Source organism: Mus caroli, unplaced genomic scaffold, assembly GCF_978045245.1.
Source record: "Mus caroli unplaced genomic scaffold, Mus_caroli_1 scaffold_11, whole genome shotgun sequence".
NCBI classification, from domain to species: Eukaryota; Metazoa; Chordata; class Mammalia; order Rodentia; family Muridae; genus Mus; species Mus caroli.
In genome coordinates this window covers 104,736,639-104,756,542 of record NW_028227266.1, presented here as the reverse complement: position 1 = coordinate 104,756,542, position 19,904 = coordinate 104,736,639, and the positions used below count along the sequence as shown (strand labels likewise).

Genomic DNA, 19,904 nt, shown 5'->3' with positions numbered 1-19,904 from the left:
TTCAAAAGCATCCATTAAGAGAGTGAGTTTCACTGACATCACAGCACATCAGTTTTTGTTGTTGTTTTGTTTTTTGTTTTTCCAACAAAAAGGGATCAAGCGGAAATCGTGGTGGGAAAGGAGACAAAGGAAGTCAAGGGTATCAGGGACCTCAGGTGAGTGACCCAGAGACATCAGGGCCAATGACTTGCAACCTTTAGTTTGTTCTTACTGTAAAATGCCCAAGCATGTAGAATATTTTATGCCATCTGTGGGACATTTATTTCATCGTTTTTGGTTTCTATGGATACATGTTTTCGCTCAGCTCAGAGCCCTTAGGTGATCTTTCTCTCTGAAAGCACAAACCCACTCCCTCAGCCCAAGGAAGCATTTGAAGATCTAAAATTGCTGCCAAATGATGGACGTGTCTAACACAAATGAATTATTCTTCTTGCACTTTTAAATTTTCGCTGTGCCATGTGTCTGCCTCTCCACTGAACACGAACATTTGACATGGCAAAGATCCATGCTTACACAGTTCTGTTTGATTCCTAAGCTAGGTTTTCTAATTCAGCATTTGAATGAGTTTCCCAAGTAAGGAGTGAGAGTTTGGATGGTGAGGGGCTTGTATGGAGCGCTTGATTCTATTGAGTTCTTCCTCCAGTTCTGCCAGTGAGAGCTCAGAAGGCAAGACATGCCTGAATGTGCTCAGTTATAACTTTCTAGAGGGACAGTGAAGGATGCTTATGCCCAGATTTAGAATAAAAAGTTGAAATCCACTCTGCACATCATGATGGATGTATCTGTAGCTTTGTGGGACTTGCATGTGGCATTGGTCTGTTTTATTCTAACACCACAGTGAACTTCCTCTCACTTATGTTGCTTGAGTCAAGCCTTTTGCCTCCCCTTGACCCCCAAGGTCTCACATGGACCAGTAATTTCTGGTGGAGGCAGAGCTGTGGTCTATTACCTAGGTTACCCTCTCCCCTCGCTCACTGCGTGTGTCTCCTGTTAAGCCTTCTGGGATCTGGGACTGTTGGGAAAGATGTGAGTTGATAACTTGCTCCTGGTGAGTTTTCAGGAATTCTGTAGCAGTGGCTTTTTCATCTCTTACTCTTTATTTTCAGGGTTCTCCTGGGCCAGCAGGACCCAGAGGGGGTATCGGAAGACCTGGATTTGTGGGGAGAAAGGTAAACACTATTTCTTGTTGGTTTCAAATACCCAGAACAAAAGTGGCAACATTTTTCCCCCTGAGCTCTGTGAAAATTCCTCACATGCTCAACCCACCTGCATCCTGCCAGTGTGTTCTCTCCCATCCCTTGAGCAGAGAATTCCCTGTGGCTTCTTTTTAGGAGGCTGTCCCTACTATAAGGAGAGGCAGTTATATGCCCATCACAAAATGCTGCTGAGAAATCTCTTCAGTTCCTATATTCCCTGAGCAGGAATGAATTCATTCACTGAGATGCGTGGAACAGATGTTTTTGAACTCACCTTTGTGCTTCTTTTGGTCTCACCCAGGCCCACTCTGGCTAAGATAGCTGTGGTGGGGACTGCCAGAGAGTCAGTGGTTGACCTCAGGTCCACCTGGACCCTTTGCTTTCATTCTTCAGGGGCTGAGGTCTATGTGGCCACAGCGGTGCCCTTCGAGGTTTTCTCTTCTCTTGTCAAGACCTCAACTCTTTCACAGTTGAGCCAAGGACCTAAGGTTTCTTTTTCTACTGAGTTCAGAAAACTAGGTTGTCAGTCTTCTGCCGGGAAAGTCTTCAAGCTTTAATCGTAATAAGCTAGGGCTTGGGAGATGGCTTGGCTGACAAAGGGCTTGCTCTACAACACTGGGACCTGAGTTTGGTCCTCTAGAACTCATGTAATAAGCTGGTTATAGAGGTGTTGTCCAGTCCATTTAGCTGAATTGGTGATCCCCAGGTTTCCTGAGAGAGCCTGTCTCACAGAATAAAACGAGAATGACTGGGGAAGGCACCTGATGTTGACCTCTGACCTCCACATGCATGTCTGCACATGTCTACACACACACACACACACACACACACACACACACACACACACACACACACCTGAACATACACTCATATATCAACAAGAAAAATCCAACTCAAGTAGAAGACTATTACCAAGCAGTGTGGTAAGAGATGTGTTAATGTGATTGTGACAGCCATTGCAATATACACATACACACATGTTATCATGCTATCTACCTTCAACTTACTTACAGTGTTATCTGGGCATCAACCCTGGGCCTGGGATGGGGGAGAAGATCACAAAGGTTTTTGCATTTCCCCATATTCAATTCCAAGGTTTCTCAGTTCAGTTCCTTCCTGATCCCACACCCCACTTCTCCAGAGCCAACCTTTCCCCTCTCCCAGAGTCACTCTTAGTCTCCCTTGCTCCTTCCTCAGCACACACAAAGTCCTTTGGGCTTCAGCTTCTTTGTCTCATGGGGAAACCTCATTGGACCTTTGAGTCTCTTCTTTGTTCTCACTCAGGGTGGTAATTGCCCATCCCATTCTTTCTCTTTCTAACCACACTACCTTCAGTGGGGGCAGGACTACATTTATCATATCCAGTCATTCATTTTCCAGGACAATAAGCAAATATTGTATGATTAAATACAAAAGAGCCAGTTTCCCCTGGTGGGAGCTTTCTACCCTCCCTTTCCTTCAGTCCATTGACACTAGGGAAGCAGGAAACATTGTGGTATGTGTATACACACACACACACACACACAGGAATACTATGCAGCCTTAAAAAGTCCCCAGAGCTCAGCCCTGAGCTGTGCTATGTGTGTCATGCTATCCTCTGGGTAGACTATATTATGTCTTTCACCCTATCCCTTTCACCCTATCCCTTTCACCCAGTGCTGACTGCTCAAGGAGGACCTTGTGTCCCCTCGCTCAGCAGACAGAACAGCCTAGGGTGGCTTTGACTTTGCTGAGCTCTTTTGCCCTTTGTCTAGGGGGAACCTGGAGTTCCTGGAGGCCCAGGACCGGTGGGGCCCCCTGGACAGCGAGGAAAGCAGGTATGAACCTTTGAGTACTTGGTTCTGAGACAAGGGAGATGGGGGGGGCAGCATGGGCCCAGCACTTGGGGTAGGAAGATGTGGGCCAGTTCTCCATCTGTTGCTGCTTTCCTGTGCACCTGGCCTGTTGGATGTGTGCATGGGGGTGGTGTTTGTGTGTGTGTTTGTGTGTGTGTGTGTGTGTGTGTGTGTGTGTGTGTGTGAAGGAGATGAGGTAAAGGCAGAGGAAGTAACAGGTGAATGAGAACAGAGCGTTTCAATATTTTAACAATCAGCATGGGCATGTACATTCATTTTGGTTGAACCACAAAACAGTGCATCTTTCTCTCCTTGCAAAACCCTAGAATGATAAGAAGCAGAGGAGGGTCAAGGAACAGACTACTGCCTTTTATAGCTTGTGTGGCCTAGTTGCTCCTCCTAAGCCAAAATCCCAGTGTAGGGACAGCCCATAGAGGGAGAGTCATTTTAAGTTAATTATAAAATTATATGTAGATGTTAAATAGTAGAAAATTTACCAAGTATAGGGAAGATATGGAGTCAACTCAAGTGTCCGTTTGTGCATGGACAGCATAAAAACACTGTGGTATATCCATGCGATGGAATACTATTCAGGCTTAAAAGTAGGGAAGTCCTGCCACATATGCCACATGATTGAACCTGCAGGCAGTTACGTAAACTAAGGAAGGCAGGCACAGCATAAGAAAATGAAAAATATAACTAAAAAAATTAAAAGAAGGCAGGAACCAAAAGGCATACACCAGGCCACAGAATCTTACATATAAAATGTTAAAAATCTGAACTCAACAACAGAGAGTGAAATCCTGAACTACAAGAGAGCCCACCTCAAACCAAACAAACAGAAATGTGACTGTCTTTTTGTGATCCAGTTTGAAAACATGAATATTCAAAAAGAAAGAGAGAAAGAAAAGGGAAGGGGGATTCCTAGGCATAAATGTGAGAAGCCATGGAAAGAAACATTACCATATTCTGGCCATTTTAAAGTATTTTAGCCTTTACATTCCAAAATAAAGACAAAAACCACATCACTCAGGTAAAAACCGTGTCATCACCTAGTGTTCACTCCCTCCAGCAGCTCTTTCCCAGGTCATTGTGTCCCTGCAATGTCACTTCAGTAGTTTCAAAATACTCCCCTGAGGGATTCACTGTGTCTGTGGCCTCAGTGAATAAGTCTCCTTCGGAGCTCCCCACTATTAAGCTGACTCTTTTAATCGGCTTATTGAAGACAAGCAGAGGAACCTGGCTTGGATACAGGCTGTGTTTTTTATGATCTCTTATTATTAGCTATTTCATTTGTTTCAGTTTCTCAGTGTCATAAATAACACGCCAGTGAATCCTTTTGGAAGGAGTTAAGGGCTAGGGATAGAATCCCGGGGTTCCTATGTGCCAGGCAAGGGCTCTACCACTGAGCTATATCTCTAATGCTGTAATTAATTTCTGTGTAGAAAGCTCAAGAATTTTTTATAGCTAGGTCAGATAAATATGTATTTAACTAGGCCTTTGAGATATAGTTTCGAGCACTCTTAAAAAGATTTAAACACTACATGGGTCAATGTGTTCTGTGCAGGAGCCTGATTGTCTTAGGGCAACAGTTCTCAACTGTGGGTTGCAACCCCTACAGGTCACATATCAGATATTCTGCATATGAGATATTTACATTATGATTTGTAACAGTAGCACAATCACAGTTAGGAACTAGCAATGAATAGTTTTATGGTTGTGGATCTCCACAACATGAAGAACTGTATTAAAGGGTCGCAGCATTAGGAAGGCTGAGAACTACGTTTTAGGATCTCCATACCAACAATGGCTATTGTAACTTTTTCCTCTTTGCTGTTGGCAAAAATGCTAACTCATTAGTTGTTTTGAAACCAATGAGGATGAACATATTGTGATTCATTTTTTAAAAGGTGTATTTATTTTAATTTATATGTCAGTATAATGAACGGCTGCTTATATGTATGTGCATCACGTGCTGGCCATTATGTATCAGATCTCCTGGAACTGGAGCTAAAAATGGTTGTGAGCCACCATGTGGGTACTGGGAGTTGAACCCAGGTGCTCTGCAAGATCAGCCAGTGCTTTTAACCACTGAGCAGTCTCTCTAGCCTCATTTATGTCTTTGGCTGAATTCCTCATTCATCTCTCACACACACACACACACACACACACACACACACACACACACACGTGTGTGTGTGTGTATTAGATCAACTCCTAATTTTCTAGGTAAGAAATTGGTGAATGCAGAAATCCAGATCAGTTAACCCCCTGCCTCCTGTGGAGGCTGTAGAGTGGAGCTGGCCAAGGTAGTAAAAGGGTACACACTAGGAATGAGAGACTGGAATTGTAGCTCAGTGGCAGAACATTTGTCTAGTGTACAAGAGGTTCTGGGTTCAATCCCCACTATAAGGAAAAGAGGTAATAGGAACTGAGAACCCCCCACCATCTATAGCTAAATCCTAGCCCCACTGTCTCCCCATCTAGATAGCTTTTGAGAAACTGAAATTAACCAATGTACTTGCAGGGAGATTATGGCATCCCAGGCTATGGTCGGACAGGAAGAAAAGGAGTTAAGGTAAATATGCCAAAAAATTATTTTCTCAATTGATAAATCAAAATGATGGTGTGGAGGAAGTGGTCTGATGATTTACATATGTTCTCTGCTGAAAATTTCAGGGCCCAACAGGATTCCCTGGGGACCCAGGGCAGAAGGTGAGGTGCATGGGAATTTCTTCTCGCCCCAGTGACCCATACATATCCCTACTTGGAACCCTAACCTCCAGGCAGCTGTCTGGATTAGTTCTCCCACCTGGTGGTCTCATTCACCGCCTCGGTTTCTGTTACTAATCCAGCATCATTGGGCTTTGCTACCTCTCCTGAAAACCCCGTCTTTCTTCTTAGTGGTCTCCTATTCCCACCTTCTCTCCGTCAACTGTCCATAAACATCATGTTCACTAGATTTTTGCCCCCAAAGTCGAACCTAATTATACTGTCTTCTTGATCCAACGTCTTGCAAGGTCCGCATTGTCTATTAGATAATCTGTCTGTATGCCTCCAGCCTGTGGTTTCAACAGGAGTTTGCCTCATTACATCATAGGGTTCTATGCTATGATTTCCCAAACCCCAGCCCAGCTTCGTCCCTGTAATGTCTCAATCAAGAAGAGACGACTGGGCCTAAGGTAAAATAACGAATGAGTCAACTCCAGGAGAACAGCCAAGCTTCAGAGCATTTGAAAAGTGCTCTTCACTGATGGATTACCCGAGGCTCACAAGAGGTTAGGAAGAAGCAACATAAATAACCCTCAGAAAAGAGTTCTCATTACAGAGGATCAGTTTTCTGATTTATTGATAAAGGGGGAAATGTAATAACTTATTGATCAATGTGATATCAATAAATAACTACTACCAAAGTCAGATTGGATTTCTTTAAATAAACCTCTGGGTTTGTTGTTGTTGTTTTGTTTTCATCTTAGGCTATTTCCTTTTTTGTTAGTTCTTTGAGAATTTTGTATAGCATATGTTGATAATATTAACCCCTCCCCTATTTTCTCATAGATCCATTCCCCTTTTATACCTACCACCACCCCCCCACCTCCCACTTAAAAACAAAGCACCAGATACAGCCTGTGCTACCCACTACTCTTAGATGTGTGGGCAGAAGTCAGCATACCTAGGTGGTACCTTTAGAGAAAATTGACTCTCCATCCCTGAAAAGCTATCAATTGCCAATAACTCCTTGGGTAGTAGTAGAACTTCCTGTCTATCCCTCCCACCTCCATGCTGGCTTTTTTTTCTGGCTTGAGTTTGAGCAGGTTTTATGCATGCTTCCATGACTTTTAAATGCATTCTTAAACTTTAGAACTTTAGTGTGTGTGGCAAGAGAGGGATGTTAACACAGGAGTGCTAGCATTCCAGATGTGTGCCTCTACATCTGGCTTCTTACATGGATTCTAGGAGATTGAACTCAGGACCTCAGTCTGGAGCCATAGCACCGTTAGCAGCTGGAACATCTCCTTACTCCAAGATTAATATTTTTTTTTAACCTCAACTTCCCAGAAATAACCCATAGAACTAGTTGTTCTTTAATACCTTAGGTAGTCAGTACACCATGTTTTCCAGCATAGGATCTCATTGCTTTTAGCAAGTGGATGGTCCCTGGGTTGATATTTATATATAAATATTTGGATTATTAGAGTGCTTGAAGTAATTTTGCGAATAACTACCTGTGCCAATAGTTTAGTTCTGAATTTATGCCAAGATGTATTTATTGTTGTATGAGCCTTCATTGCATAATGATGAAAAGATTGGCTTATGTATTGATTACAGAGAATATTTTAATCCTTTCGTAGCAAAGATTTTAACATCTTGGTGTATGTGATCAGGGTGACGCTGGCAATCCTGGAATTCCTGGGGGGCCTGGACCCAAAGGATTCAAGGGACTGACTGTAAGTGGCCAATGACTCCAGAAAGAATACGCATTTCTTTTGTAGACCTCAGCTTTTTTACTGTGATGATAAACGTGTACTTTTGATTAATTCATTCTGAGGGCATCCTGGGTGGTTGGGAAGCCACCAACTAGTCATGTGACCTTGGTTAGGGCCTATAGTTCCTGACTATCAGAATTGAACCTCGTGACACACATGGTTACTTCAGGTCACTCTTGGAACTGAAGCAGATATCTTCCCGGTGTCCCAGGGGCTACCTGATGATTCCACAGGATGGTGGAACTGCGTATTGGTTTAAGGGAGGCTAGTGAGGTTTTTCCAACCAGCAAAGCACAGAGCAGAAGGCTACCCTTTTTAAAGTACAGCTGGCTAAGACAAGCATCCTTGTACTTTGAAGTCTGAGGGCAATGCCTCTGTTACCCTGGGTGTGGAAGGGATGCAGTTGAACAGGTCCTTTGCCCTAGGCTGAGAATAATTTGTTTGTATCTCTCTATCACTGTGAGTCTGGGGAATAAACATAGTCCACTCATGGACCATTTTGGATGTGGAAAAATTATTTTTAATTACTTGATTTAAAAATATTTATTTTAAAGCCGGGCGTGGTGGCGCACACCTTTAATTCCAGCACTCGGGAGGCAGAGGCAGGCGGATTTCTGAGTTCGAGGCCAGCCTGGTCTACAGAGTGAGTTCTAGGACAGCCAAGGCTACACAGAGAAACCCTGCCTCGAAAAACCAAAAAAAAAAATTATTTTTTAAAATTTGACTGAAAATAGATTTTTTTCATATAATATATCCTGATTATAGTTCCCTCTCCCTCTACACCTCTCAGTTCCTCCCCACTTACCCTCCCATCCAGGTCCACCCTCTCTCTGTCTCTCATGAGAAAACAAGCAGGTTTCTAAGGGGCTATAATATAATATAATGAAGCAAACACATTGAAATAAGACAATACAAACACACACATTTATTTATTTGTATTTTATGTATGTGAATGTTTGCTTGCCTATATGCACATGTACCAAGTATGTGCCCTTGGAGGTCCAAAAAGGGAACTGGATCCTTTGGAGTTACAAATAGTTGTGAGAGACCATTTGGTGCCAGGAACTAAACCTGGTTCCTCTGTAAGAACAGCAAGTGCTCTGACCCTCTGAGTTATCTATGCAGCCCATATTCTTTGATCTGTATAGATTAAGAGGTTTCTACACAGTCTTTGTGTGCCCTGTCCCCCCCCCCCCCACTTAGCACCAATCCCAGCTTATGACTAATTTAGATTTAAGTTTAAGGCCAGTGTCAGAGTCAGATATGCTACTAAATAAAGGAGACAAGACGGAGATGGATGTTCGTCAATGATTAAGGGTCAGTGGCTTGTATTATGGGCAAGGAATTTAATGGATACGAATAAGCTGCTGTATTTTATTTTTAATTAAATTGTTATTCATTATCACCATTATTATTTATGATACTAAGGATGGGACCCATATATTCTAGGTAAGCACCCTGACACAGAGATATGTGCCTCAGTCTAGATGCTCTTTTAAATTTTTTGAGAACTATAACACCTTATTTAAACTAAGATAGTTGTAGGGCTGGAGAGATGTCTCAGTGGTTAAGAACATTTGCTACTCTTGCAGAGTTTCTGGGTTCAGTTTTCAGCTCCTATATAATGTCTCACAACAATCTGTAACTGCAGTTCTAGGGCATCTGATGCCATCTTGCCACTGTGGGCACTGTATGCACACAGTCTATGTTCGCAGGTATGGGCAAAACACTGACACATATAAAATAAATACGATATTAAAACCTGAGATAGTCTCCAAGGGTACAACTACATTTTGTGTGTTCTTCTTTTCAGCTCTCTCAAGGCTTGAAAGGCGGGAGTGGACTTCAGGGGTCTCAAGGCCCTCCTGGTCGGAGAGTGAGTATGAGTGGGAAAGGACTGATGTGTGGTGGTTTCTGGTATACCCAATGGAACCAATGCAGAATTCAAGGCAGAAGCACTGTGTCTAAGAAGCCAGTCACCGTGTCTCTCAGTCTATTATTAAGATGAATATGACATGTCCCTGTCCTAGCTGAGAAGGTGGCTGTGGGATCAGATGACCAAGAGGAGACTCTGTAAACTGCAAGAGCAATGCAGATATTCCATTACTATGGCTTATCACTGTAGCCTTTGTAATAGGCATAGGTCTGCCTGCATTTCATAGAGGTCTCCTGACAGAATCCCAGCATGTAAAGCAGGTTGGCAGATAGAGTTTGCCAGGACCACTCTTGTTGCCTTTTGGGCCTTTATTTGGACTCTAGAGAGATTTGGAAATGTAACCACGACTTCTACTCTGGTTCCATCACAAGAGAAATGTCATCCGTGGAAGCACTTCCAGGCAGAGCCAGACACGCCTCTGCAGGCCGACCTGCCTCTGTTCCATTTCTTCTCAAGTGATTGGTGATCCAGTGTCTCCCCTCCCAGGCAGAGTCAGGGCAGAACTAAATAAGGCTGGCACCTACTGTATGCAGGAGACCCAGACAACAACTCTGTAAAGAGTGCATGAAAAAAAATGCTTATCTTGCTTTAGGCATCGAAGCATTCCTGAACTTTGGATCTAGCAAAGCAAAACTTGCCTGTGGTTTCTTGGATAAATGACTCCATAGTACAACAAAATAATAATGTATAAATGATACTCTGCTGTACACATTGAGGAATGGAGAAGCAGCTAATCTGTGGGCCAGTCTTCTCTAGTCTGGGTTCATCTTTTCCCCAGGCTTTAGGGTGTACTTAAGGTGTCCCACATCTCAGTCTTGTGCTCGGCTCAACTGGTCTGAATTGAGGGGTGGCCTTTGTCTCCAGTGCTTGGTTCTTAGCCTTTGCTAAGAACTTGCTTGAAGTTACTGTAATATTTATCTTGTGTATCTACATGTGTGTGTGTGTGTGTGTGTGCATGTTTCTGTGTTTGCCTATGCACCATACACCATGTACATGCGGAAGCCAGTGGAGGTCAGAGGGGCCTTGGATACCCTAGAACTGGAGTTACATATTGTTGTCAGCTGCCAGTGAGTGATGCAGCCTGAACTTGGGACAAACTCTTCCTACTTTTGACCTCCTGAAAAATGTAGCTCCAACTCTATGTGTTACCCAGAAACTGTTTCTCTGTGTGGGTAGTCATATACTCTTTCCTGTTTTCTGTCCTAACTTGAAAGGAGGCTAAGCTTTCAAGGCTCTTAGTGATGGCTCCATTGGGCAGAACCACGGACAGCGCATAGTTCTGGTTGAATCAGAAGTGTACCATAGGCTATCCTAGCACTTAGCAGACCTTTAACCATTGTCACATGGCTAGATGGATGGGTGATGGATGGATTGATGAATGCATTGATGGATAGATTGATGGATGGATTGATGGATGGATTGATGGTTGGGAGATGGATGATCAGACAGGTAATTTAGTTGTTATTTAGAATAGAGGTTGACTTTGCTGACATTTCTGCTTAAGCATCTTAGAGCGGCAAGTGCCCAAGGGAATGCTTGAGTTTGAGTATGTAAAGCGTCCTTTCCCTGAAACAAACACACTAGCAAACACACTAAACGCCACTGCTAATGAGAAGCCCGATGCTGGGAAGAAGAAGGGGGTGGGGGGCAAAGGAAAAAACTCCAGTGGAAGAGAGCGAGGGCTGATGTCTCTCCAGAAGTCATCTCTGCTTGATTTCACCTATTTGTTTCTTTATTTTTGTTTCTGAGATTCTAATATAATTACAACATTTCTCCTTCCTTTTCTTCCCTTTATACCCTCCCATATACTTCTCCTCATTCACTTTCAGATTTATGGCCTTTATGTTCATTAATTGTTATTGCATATATATATATATATATATACACACACATATATATACACACACATATACACACACACATATACACATGTATATACACACACATATATATTGCTACATATATGTATATACCATATATGTATATACCATATGTGTATGTGTGTGTGTATGGTATATACATATATGTATGTATACATATACCATATATATTATATATATGTTCCTAAATATAGCCTGTTCAGTCTGTATTATGCTACCTGTATGCATGTTTTTGGAGCTGACTATTTAGCACTGAACAGCCAATTGATTTCTTATCCCCCTGGGGAGGACCACCTCTCCCACTTTCAGCTTCCCTCAGTTGCCTATAACTCTTTGTGGAGGGCTGAGGCTCAGGGCCTTTCCCCTATTCCCTTTGGCATTCTATTGGTCTCATCCTTGTTCGCTCATGTTAATGAGACTTTATAGGTGGAGTGTCTGACATTACGAGGAGACACAGTCTCACAGCAGACTCCCTCCCCGGCTGTTTGGATTCCTTTGTTCCTCAGTCTGTGTCATTTATGAGTTTAGCATGTATGCCCTTCTTTTGTGTAAATCTCATTTGCTATGCAATTGCCTTTGGTTCTTTTATATATACCAAGGCTTATTGCCTTTTGCGGTTAAAGCGCTTTGGTTCTTTTATATATACTAAGGCTTACTGCCTCTTGCGTTTTGATTTGTAAGTTAATCTACCTCTGTCTGCTCAGTATATCCATCTCCTTCGTTCTGCCCCGTGGAGACAGTCTGCTGCTTGCAATTAGGAAGAAGAAAGGAAAAAATAATTTAAAAAGATTCCTTTAGAGAAATTTATTCTGAGGATTACATCCTTGATACAAACAAAAAATAATACACGACCTTGACATAAATAGAAATATTGCAGTGTAATTGACCCACCAGGCCCCACAGTACTTTAAGCACCTTCGACATTTTTACGTCCAAGAAAGGAAGAGGGGTTTAAATTTTTGTTACTAAAAACTGTAGTTCACAAATCAATAACTTGCTCTTTTCCCCCCTTAGGGTCCTAAAGGCACAGCAGGGCAACCTATATATCCCGTATGTATCTCCTTATTCATGAAAACAAAACCACTCCCAGTTCATCTGGAACTATACACACCCACCAGAAGGTCTCTATACTCATCCTTATCCTCTCTCTCTTAAACTTTCCAGCCCTGTGAACTGATCCAGTTCCTGAGGAACCACAGCCGTGAGTATCTGGATGTTATAGCCAAGGACGTCAGTGGTTAGCAAGAGCTTGGGACTGGGTGTAGAGTGGGTCTGTGGAATCAGAAGACTGGTCTTTGTGGAGGAGCCTCTGTAAGAGGATTCTCTTGGGATTGGGGGGACATCTCACACCCAAGGTAAAAGAAAATATATAAAAACATGGGCTCATAATGTGTAATGTATATTGGAAGAGAAAATATGTACATGAGAGATAAGACCAGCTCAAGGGCACATGAGTTAGCTTTATTATGATAATATTATACATATGTGAATTATCATTATTAATGTAACAATTATGAGCAGAATGATGGATGGCAAAGTACTCAAGGGATGGACCCAGGGATATAGATTTAGTTGGTTAATTATTTAACTATTTAGATATTGAAGTCACTTGTGTGGGTCATCCTCGACATCATAGACATAATGATGTTCCCGAGGCCACGAAACTAGAGAGATAGAAACTGAAGAGACAAACTCATGAAAATGAGAAAGAACAAGGGTCAAATTGCACAGAATGGAACCTCAAATCTTCAAAGAAGGGAGTTGACAGAAAAATTTGACCCTCCCCTGTGAATAAAATTAATCTAGGAGTGTAGGGGACAGGCAGAAGGTGGCTGATAATAGAACTGGAGGCTGAAAATAGTGTTTTGAGCAGAGGCATGTAAAAAGAATTTTAGGAAAAAAAACTCACTAAATAATATGAAGTGATTTCTCCAAAAGTCACCCCGCTTTGATGGACTCACACCTAGCATGTCTCATGGATCCGAAGTCAATACATAGATGTTTTCAGCCTTGGAATATGGAGAAGGTTGTAGATTACTCATCTGATGTTATCAGCTGTCTGATGGCTGGGGGCATCTCAGGGACCACAGGATTAAGACAAATAGAAGGTGTTAGTATGGCTAGTGTAAGGGCTCATGTGGCAGGATGGAAGGCAGCTTGTCACCAGTGGTAATGAACTTTAAAAAAAAAAAAAGACTAGAATGATTCATTTGCTTCCTAGAAATTGAGTCAACTGAACATGGGAACTGTCAGGCCTATGGTTTATTAAAGATTTTTCAGCACTTTCCTTGGTGTGCCTGAGATTTACAGTGAGGTCAGATGCTGCCCTGCTCACAGAAATCCATGGGGAAACTGCTGGAAGTTAAACAAACAAACAAACAAACAAACAAACAAACGAACAAAAGCAGTTGTATTTTTCATCAGAGACAAAGTTCATTTGAAAAATCCCTGCCCTCCGTGGTTCTACAAATAGAGAATCCCAAGGCTTTCATCAGGAAAGAAAATCAGACCCCATATTTTAGCCTTGTGTAGTTGAATGAGTCTCAGAAGGCTCTAAGACGAGAGACAAAGCAAATTGGATTTCAGCTCTCTGGCCATTTAATCAGAGCTGGATCTATTCTGCTTTTACAAGCCACCAGCCTTTCAACTTCAGCTACAATTCTGCTCATGCTGGCCTGCTCTGGTTCACAAGGGGCAATGGTCAAAGATGCTCCCAAATAAATGCAGTTGCCTGGACAGCTCCCTGTCCTTTTAAACATGTCTCCCTGTAACTTAGAAATTAGCTTCATTTGAAGCGAGAACCCAAATTCTCATTTGGTTAGGATTCTATTGTTTAGATTATTTTTTGGGTCCATGTTTCAAAATTATAATCAATCTCTCTCTCTCTCTCTCTCTCTCTCTCTCCAGCCTGTTGGAAAGGTGAGTCTTCTGGCCATACTGTTCTTGATTAAATAGCTACTGTATTTTGATAAGACCAATTTGAAGAAAGCTCTCCTCCCCCAGGGAAAAGGGACTTCCATCTTCTATGTAGATATTCCTCTTTTGATGGTAGCTATACCTGTCATGTCATGTTTTCTACCTGAGTGTCTGCAGTGACCATACAGTCCCTCACACTATTGTCCTGCCTAGGGACCATCATGGTTTCCAACTCATTATTTTACAGAGTAGGTCCTGACTGTCTTGGTGGGGCCAGGAAGGGTTGAAGGTTCATGGAGAAGGGCTCTAACTCCTCTTTTCTGTGACTATCTTCATTGGCTTCTTGGATTTGATCAATGTCCTGCCTCCCTCTGACCTACATCTCTGCCTGTCATTTTACCAAGTGTCTTAGTCAGGGTTTCTATTCCTGCACAAACATCATGACCAAAAAGCAAGTTGGGGAGGAAAGGGTTTATTCTGCTTACATTTCCACACTGCTGTTCATCACCAAAGGAAGTCAGGACTGGAACTCAAGCAGGTCAGGAAGCAGGAGCTGATGCAGAGGCCATGGAGGGATGTTACTTACTGGTTTGCTTCCCCTGGCTTGCTCAGCTTGCTCTCTTATAGAACCCAAGACTACCAACCCAGGGATGGCACCACCCACAATGGGCAATGCCTTACAACTGGATCTCATGGAGGCATTTCCTCAACTGAAGCTCCTTTCTCTGTGATAACTCCAGCCTGTGTCAAACTGATATACAAAACCAGCCAGTACACTAAGTAAAATGCATAAATCTTATATATAAACTATATATACACACATATATATGTGTGTGTATACATATATGTATATGTGTTTAGACATTATATATATCATGCATTCACACACACACACACACACACACACACACACATGAAACACAGCCACTGAGACCTGGGATTTACCTTGGTTTGTCTGAACCAACTTCACTGGTGTAAAGGGTATGGGAATAACTGTGATCTAGTGAAATCTTTTTAATAATTTTGCTTTTCATTTTCACAGAAAAGTGTCCTGTGTACCCAACAGAGCTGGTATTTGCTCTGGACCAGTCCTCTGGTATCACAGAAAGGAGATTTAATGAAACAAGGGACACCATCACTTCAATTGTCAGTGACCTCAACATCAGGGAGAACAACTGTCCCGTGGGAGCGCGGGTTGCCGTGGTCTCCTATGACTCAGACACCAGCTATCTCATCCGTGGCTCTGACTACCATAGCAAGAAGCAGCTCCTACAGCTTCTTTCCCAGATAAAATACCAGGTGCCCCGGAAGGCCAGGGACATTGGCAATGCAATGAGGTTTGTGGCCCGCAACGTTTTCAAGCGGACGTCTGCGGGAACCAACACCAGGAGAGTGGCCGTGTTTTTCAGCAATGGCCAGGCAGCCAGTAGAGCATCCGTCCTCACGGCCACCATGGAGTTGAGTGCCCTCGATATCAGCCTTGCCGTCTTTGCTTATAACGAAAGAGTGTTTCTTGATGAGGCTTTTGGGGTAAGAATCTCCCTTGGTTTTTTTGTTTTTGTTTTTGTTTTTCAAGACAGGTTTTCTCTGTGTAGCCCTGGCTGTCCTAGAACTCACTTTGTAGACCAGGCTGGCCTCGAACTCAGAAATCCGCCTGCCTCTGCCTCCTGAGTGCTGGGATTAAAGGCGTGTGCCACCACGCCCGGCTAGAATCTCCCTTGTTAATTTTTAAGTTGTGTTGGTAAGGCAACACGAGAGTTGTGTGGAGTCGTGAGGCAGAGCTGGATTGCCCTTACAGTTCTTACTGAGTCAGTAGCAGCCAGTTTGTTTGATGCTGTCATTTGCCAGGCCCTGGAGCTAGAGCTTTGTGTACATGTTCATGTAGTCATGAAACATTGACTTGAATGTGTGTGCCATCTCCATGTTAAAACTCAGAGCTGGAGTGTTCTACGAACAGATTCACTTCTACATAGCCTACTCAGTGCCTTTCTGAGATAATTAACTCAGGTCCATCTGAAATGAAAGTATGTGAGTAGGTGCTCTGCTGGCCCTGTCAGCCTCTGCTGGCCCTATGGGTGCTCTGCTGGTCCTCTGTCATCTAGTACTTCTCAGAATAGCCAGCCACCTGCTTGCTGTTGATTCATCAGTCAATGAGTCTTAACCTTTAGTGGAAAAAGCTCAGGGGAGCTGTGAGCCCCTAAAATGTTATGGTTTATTTAATATATATTAGTATTTCCCCCTAGAAATGTTCTTTCATTTTGGGGCTCACAGATGTTAAAGAAATCAATGTTCCTCCATCTTGCTTTCTTAACCAAAACAAAACAACCTATTAACATCCAAATCCTCAAAATCTGCAGACCCTTTTCATCTACGGTCCAGTGACTTTCAGTGTACTGATTACTTGTGAGTGTGTGTGTGTGTGTGTGTGTGTGTGTGTGTGTGTGTGTGTGTGTGAGAGAGAGAGAGAGAGAGAGAGAGAGAGAGAGAGAGAGAGAGAGAGAGCTTCCTTGTATGTGATAAGAAACAACCAAAGGGAGGAAGGGTTTATTTATTTTGGCTTACAGGCCAATAAGGATGCAGTTTTATGGTGGGGAAGGTATGGTGGAGAAGCATGAGGCACTTCAGTAGGGAAGAAGAGAGATGACAGGAAGTGATGTTCAGCCTGCAAGCATCAAGGCTGGGCTCCAATGACTCATTTCTTCCAGGTAGGCTCCACCTCCGAAAGATTCAACAGCTTTACAAAACAGCACAGAGCATTCAAACACAGGAGCTAATGGGGAGTACCTCACATTCAAAACACACTGGGTTCTGGAGCTGGGTGGAGCCATCTCATTGCTCAGGAAGCTACAAAGATCTCTTCATAGACATACATCTCTATAATAAAGGGATAGGGGTATGCTTGCTCCTGATTCACACCACACACACACACACACACACACACACACACACACACACACACACACACACACAGAGAGAGGAAAATAGACACAGATACACATAAACTCACAGACACACACAGGCAAACAGATACATACACAGACACAGATACACACACAGACACAAACACAGGTACAGAAACTCACACAGACATACACATAAACACACAGGCACACACAGGCAAACAGATACATACACAGACACAGATACACACACAGACACACACAGATACACATAGGCACATACAGAGACAGACAGGTATACATACACAGATATACACACAGACAGACACACAGATACACACACACACACACACACACACACACACATTCTTTATGGAAGTAGGAGGCACAAAAGTTCCTGATAAGAAAGATCTCAGAAGTCAAGGTCTTCTGGTTCCTGTTTTCTCTTTCTAAGCTTCCCTGCCTCCATAATTTTGCTCTCTGAAAAAAACAAAACAAAACAAAACAAAAAACAAAAACAAACAAACAAAAAAACAAAAACCAAGTAAGACCTCTGCTCTGAGAGCCACATCTAGTTCTAGGATAGGAGAAATCTGAAGGATGTCAAATTCAGTTTATAGTCTCTGTGGGGACCACTTCCAGACCCCGTGGAGGTCCCAGCATCGAAGCACTCCTAGCTGCTCTCTGCAGAGCATTAACCCAGGCAGCTATATTTTATCACTCTTCTCTTACCACATAGCACCCTTTCTATTAATGCTAGCCATGTGTCCTGCTGGAACAATGCTTCCTGCAGTCATCACGTGTATTCCCTTGCCTCCATGTTCTTCCCCACTCCTTGGACCTCCTTCCTCTTCCCTAAGCCCCCTCTATGTACTTTTCAATTTTGGATTTTTATGTGTGTTTAAAAGATTTTGCCACAATGAGAGACTGGAGTGATGGCTCAGAAGTTAAGAGCAGGTGGCGCTCTTGCAGAGGACCTGAGTCTAATCCACGGCACCTATGTGAGGAAGCTCCCAACTGTCACTCCAGAGTGACAGTTATCAGGTACCTCTGGATCCTGAAGCCATTTGCCCTCAAGCACCCATACCCACACACCTCTGACACACCCACACACAAATGCACACCCCCACACAGAGACACATCCACACACAGAGACACCCTCACACAGATGCACACCCACACACAGAGACACCCTCACACACAGATATACCCACCACAGAGACACCCACACACAGATGCACACCCACACACAGATGCACACACATATACACAGATATACACCACCCATATAATTAGCACAAAATCATTACTCCTTTTTACTGATATGATAAAGAACATCCCACTGTTGTAACCAGTATATCTCTGTGTGAAGATAAATATTTTTATGTCGTTTTGGCCACTTTTTATCCTTATAAGCCACCTCAGACTCTTCACACCATTTTGAAATGGCTTCTTTTGACAAATTGATTTGAAAATATTATCTTGTCTTTTTTATCTCTGATCTGCCTCGATTGGGAACCGAATTTGCAGCATTCCCCTTGATGTCCCAGAAATGTATAAAAATGTTGCAAGTTTTGGATTGAGTCTCTAGAAAGCTGCTCTGCTCTGTGGAGTTCCCTCCAGTGAGCTGAATAGAATGAACAGCTATTAAGTACTTGGACATTCCCCTAAAGGGCTGCAGTTTTATTCTTGTTAGAGACTCTCTGTCTACGATAGATCATTTACCCCCTTCTGTCAAATTGTTCTAATCAAGAGAGGAAGAATGCGGTTTCCCTGACCAACTTCTTACTTTAGTCATGTGCCCATTTTGTAGCTCCCCATACAGTGATTTCTTAGGGAAAATTGTTTCTGTCTGCAGCACCTCTTCTTGCATAGTCTCCTTCTCCCCTCCCCCTTCCTCCCCCTTCCTCCCCCTTCCCCATCCTCCTCTTTTTGTCGTCTCCTCCTCTCCACCTTTTCCCTTTTCTCCCTCTTTCCTTCCTTGTGCCCCTTCCCCTTTTTTTCTCTCTTTGATCTGTTTCTCTCCCCTCGTGATATGCTGTTTAAATTGAATTCATGGACTCATGAAATTATCTTGCTTCCCCATCCTGGGAGCCGAGAGCAGACCCAGACAACAACCTGGCTCTTATGTTCTCTCTTGAACAAATCCAAATTGCAGATTATTTCTGTCGCTGCCCCCAAAGTGTTCTTTTTCAGTCGACAATATTCTCACTTGCTGTGGTTCTCACACTCCACCCACACCACTATTAGCAATGTAAGATAGCTGTGGACCCTGCCCATTCTTGGCAACATTTCCCCCACACTGATTCAGTACATGTTACATGAACAAATGTCTCGAACACAGCGGCCAACCAAAGTAATTACCCAAGTGTAGCTTAGTGAACCAATGGGTTCATTGGTGATCAGATGAGTGAGGGCTGTGGCGATTTGAATTAAGACAACGTCTACCACAGGCTCAGTATTTGAATCCTTGGTCTCAGGTGGTGGCACTGTTTGGGGAGCCATGGAGCCTTTAGGAAGTGTAGCCTTGCTGGAAGGAAGCATGCCAGGGGAGTGACTTTGAAAGACGGTAGCCTTACCCCACCTGTAGCTTGCTGTTTGCTGTGCATGGGGTTGAGATGTGATCAATGCAGCTTCTTGTTCCGGCTGCCGTCCTTCCTGCTGGCAGCCATGTCTTTTCACCTCTGCACACTCTAACCCTCGGGAACCATTGGCCAAAGACTCAGCTTCTTTGTCTAAGTTGCTTTTGGTCCT

General features: G+C 43.2%; 1 protein-coding gene across 1 annotated transcript in view; it reads left to right on the top strand.

Annotated features, from left to right (window-relative positions):
• The window catches only part of Col6a5 (collagen type VI alpha 5 chain), a 98,474-nt gene that overhangs the window by 50,661 nt on the left and 27,909 nt on the right, over positions 1–19,904 (top strand). The window contains exons 22-32 of the mRNA XM_021172713.2: positions 93–155; positions 1,107–1,169; positions 2,951–3,013; positions 5,559–5,609; positions 5,711–5,746; positions 7,417–7,479; positions 9,332–9,394; positions 12,349–12,384; positions 12,499–12,535; positions 14,242–14,253; positions 15,293–15,780. Of these exons, the coding sequence (XP_021028372.2) occupies positions 93–155; positions 1,107–1,169; positions 2,951–3,013; positions 5,559–5,609; positions 5,711–5,746; positions 7,417–7,479; positions 9,332–9,394; positions 12,349–12,384; positions 12,499–12,535; positions 14,242–14,253; positions 15,293–15,780 (975 nt within the window). The remainder of the gene's footprint in view (positions 1–92; positions 156–1,106; positions 1,170–2,950; positions 3,014–5,558; positions 5,610–5,710; positions 5,747–7,416; positions 7,480–9,331; positions 9,395–12,348; positions 12,385–12,498; positions 12,536–14,241; positions 14,254–15,292; positions 15,781–19,904) is intronic.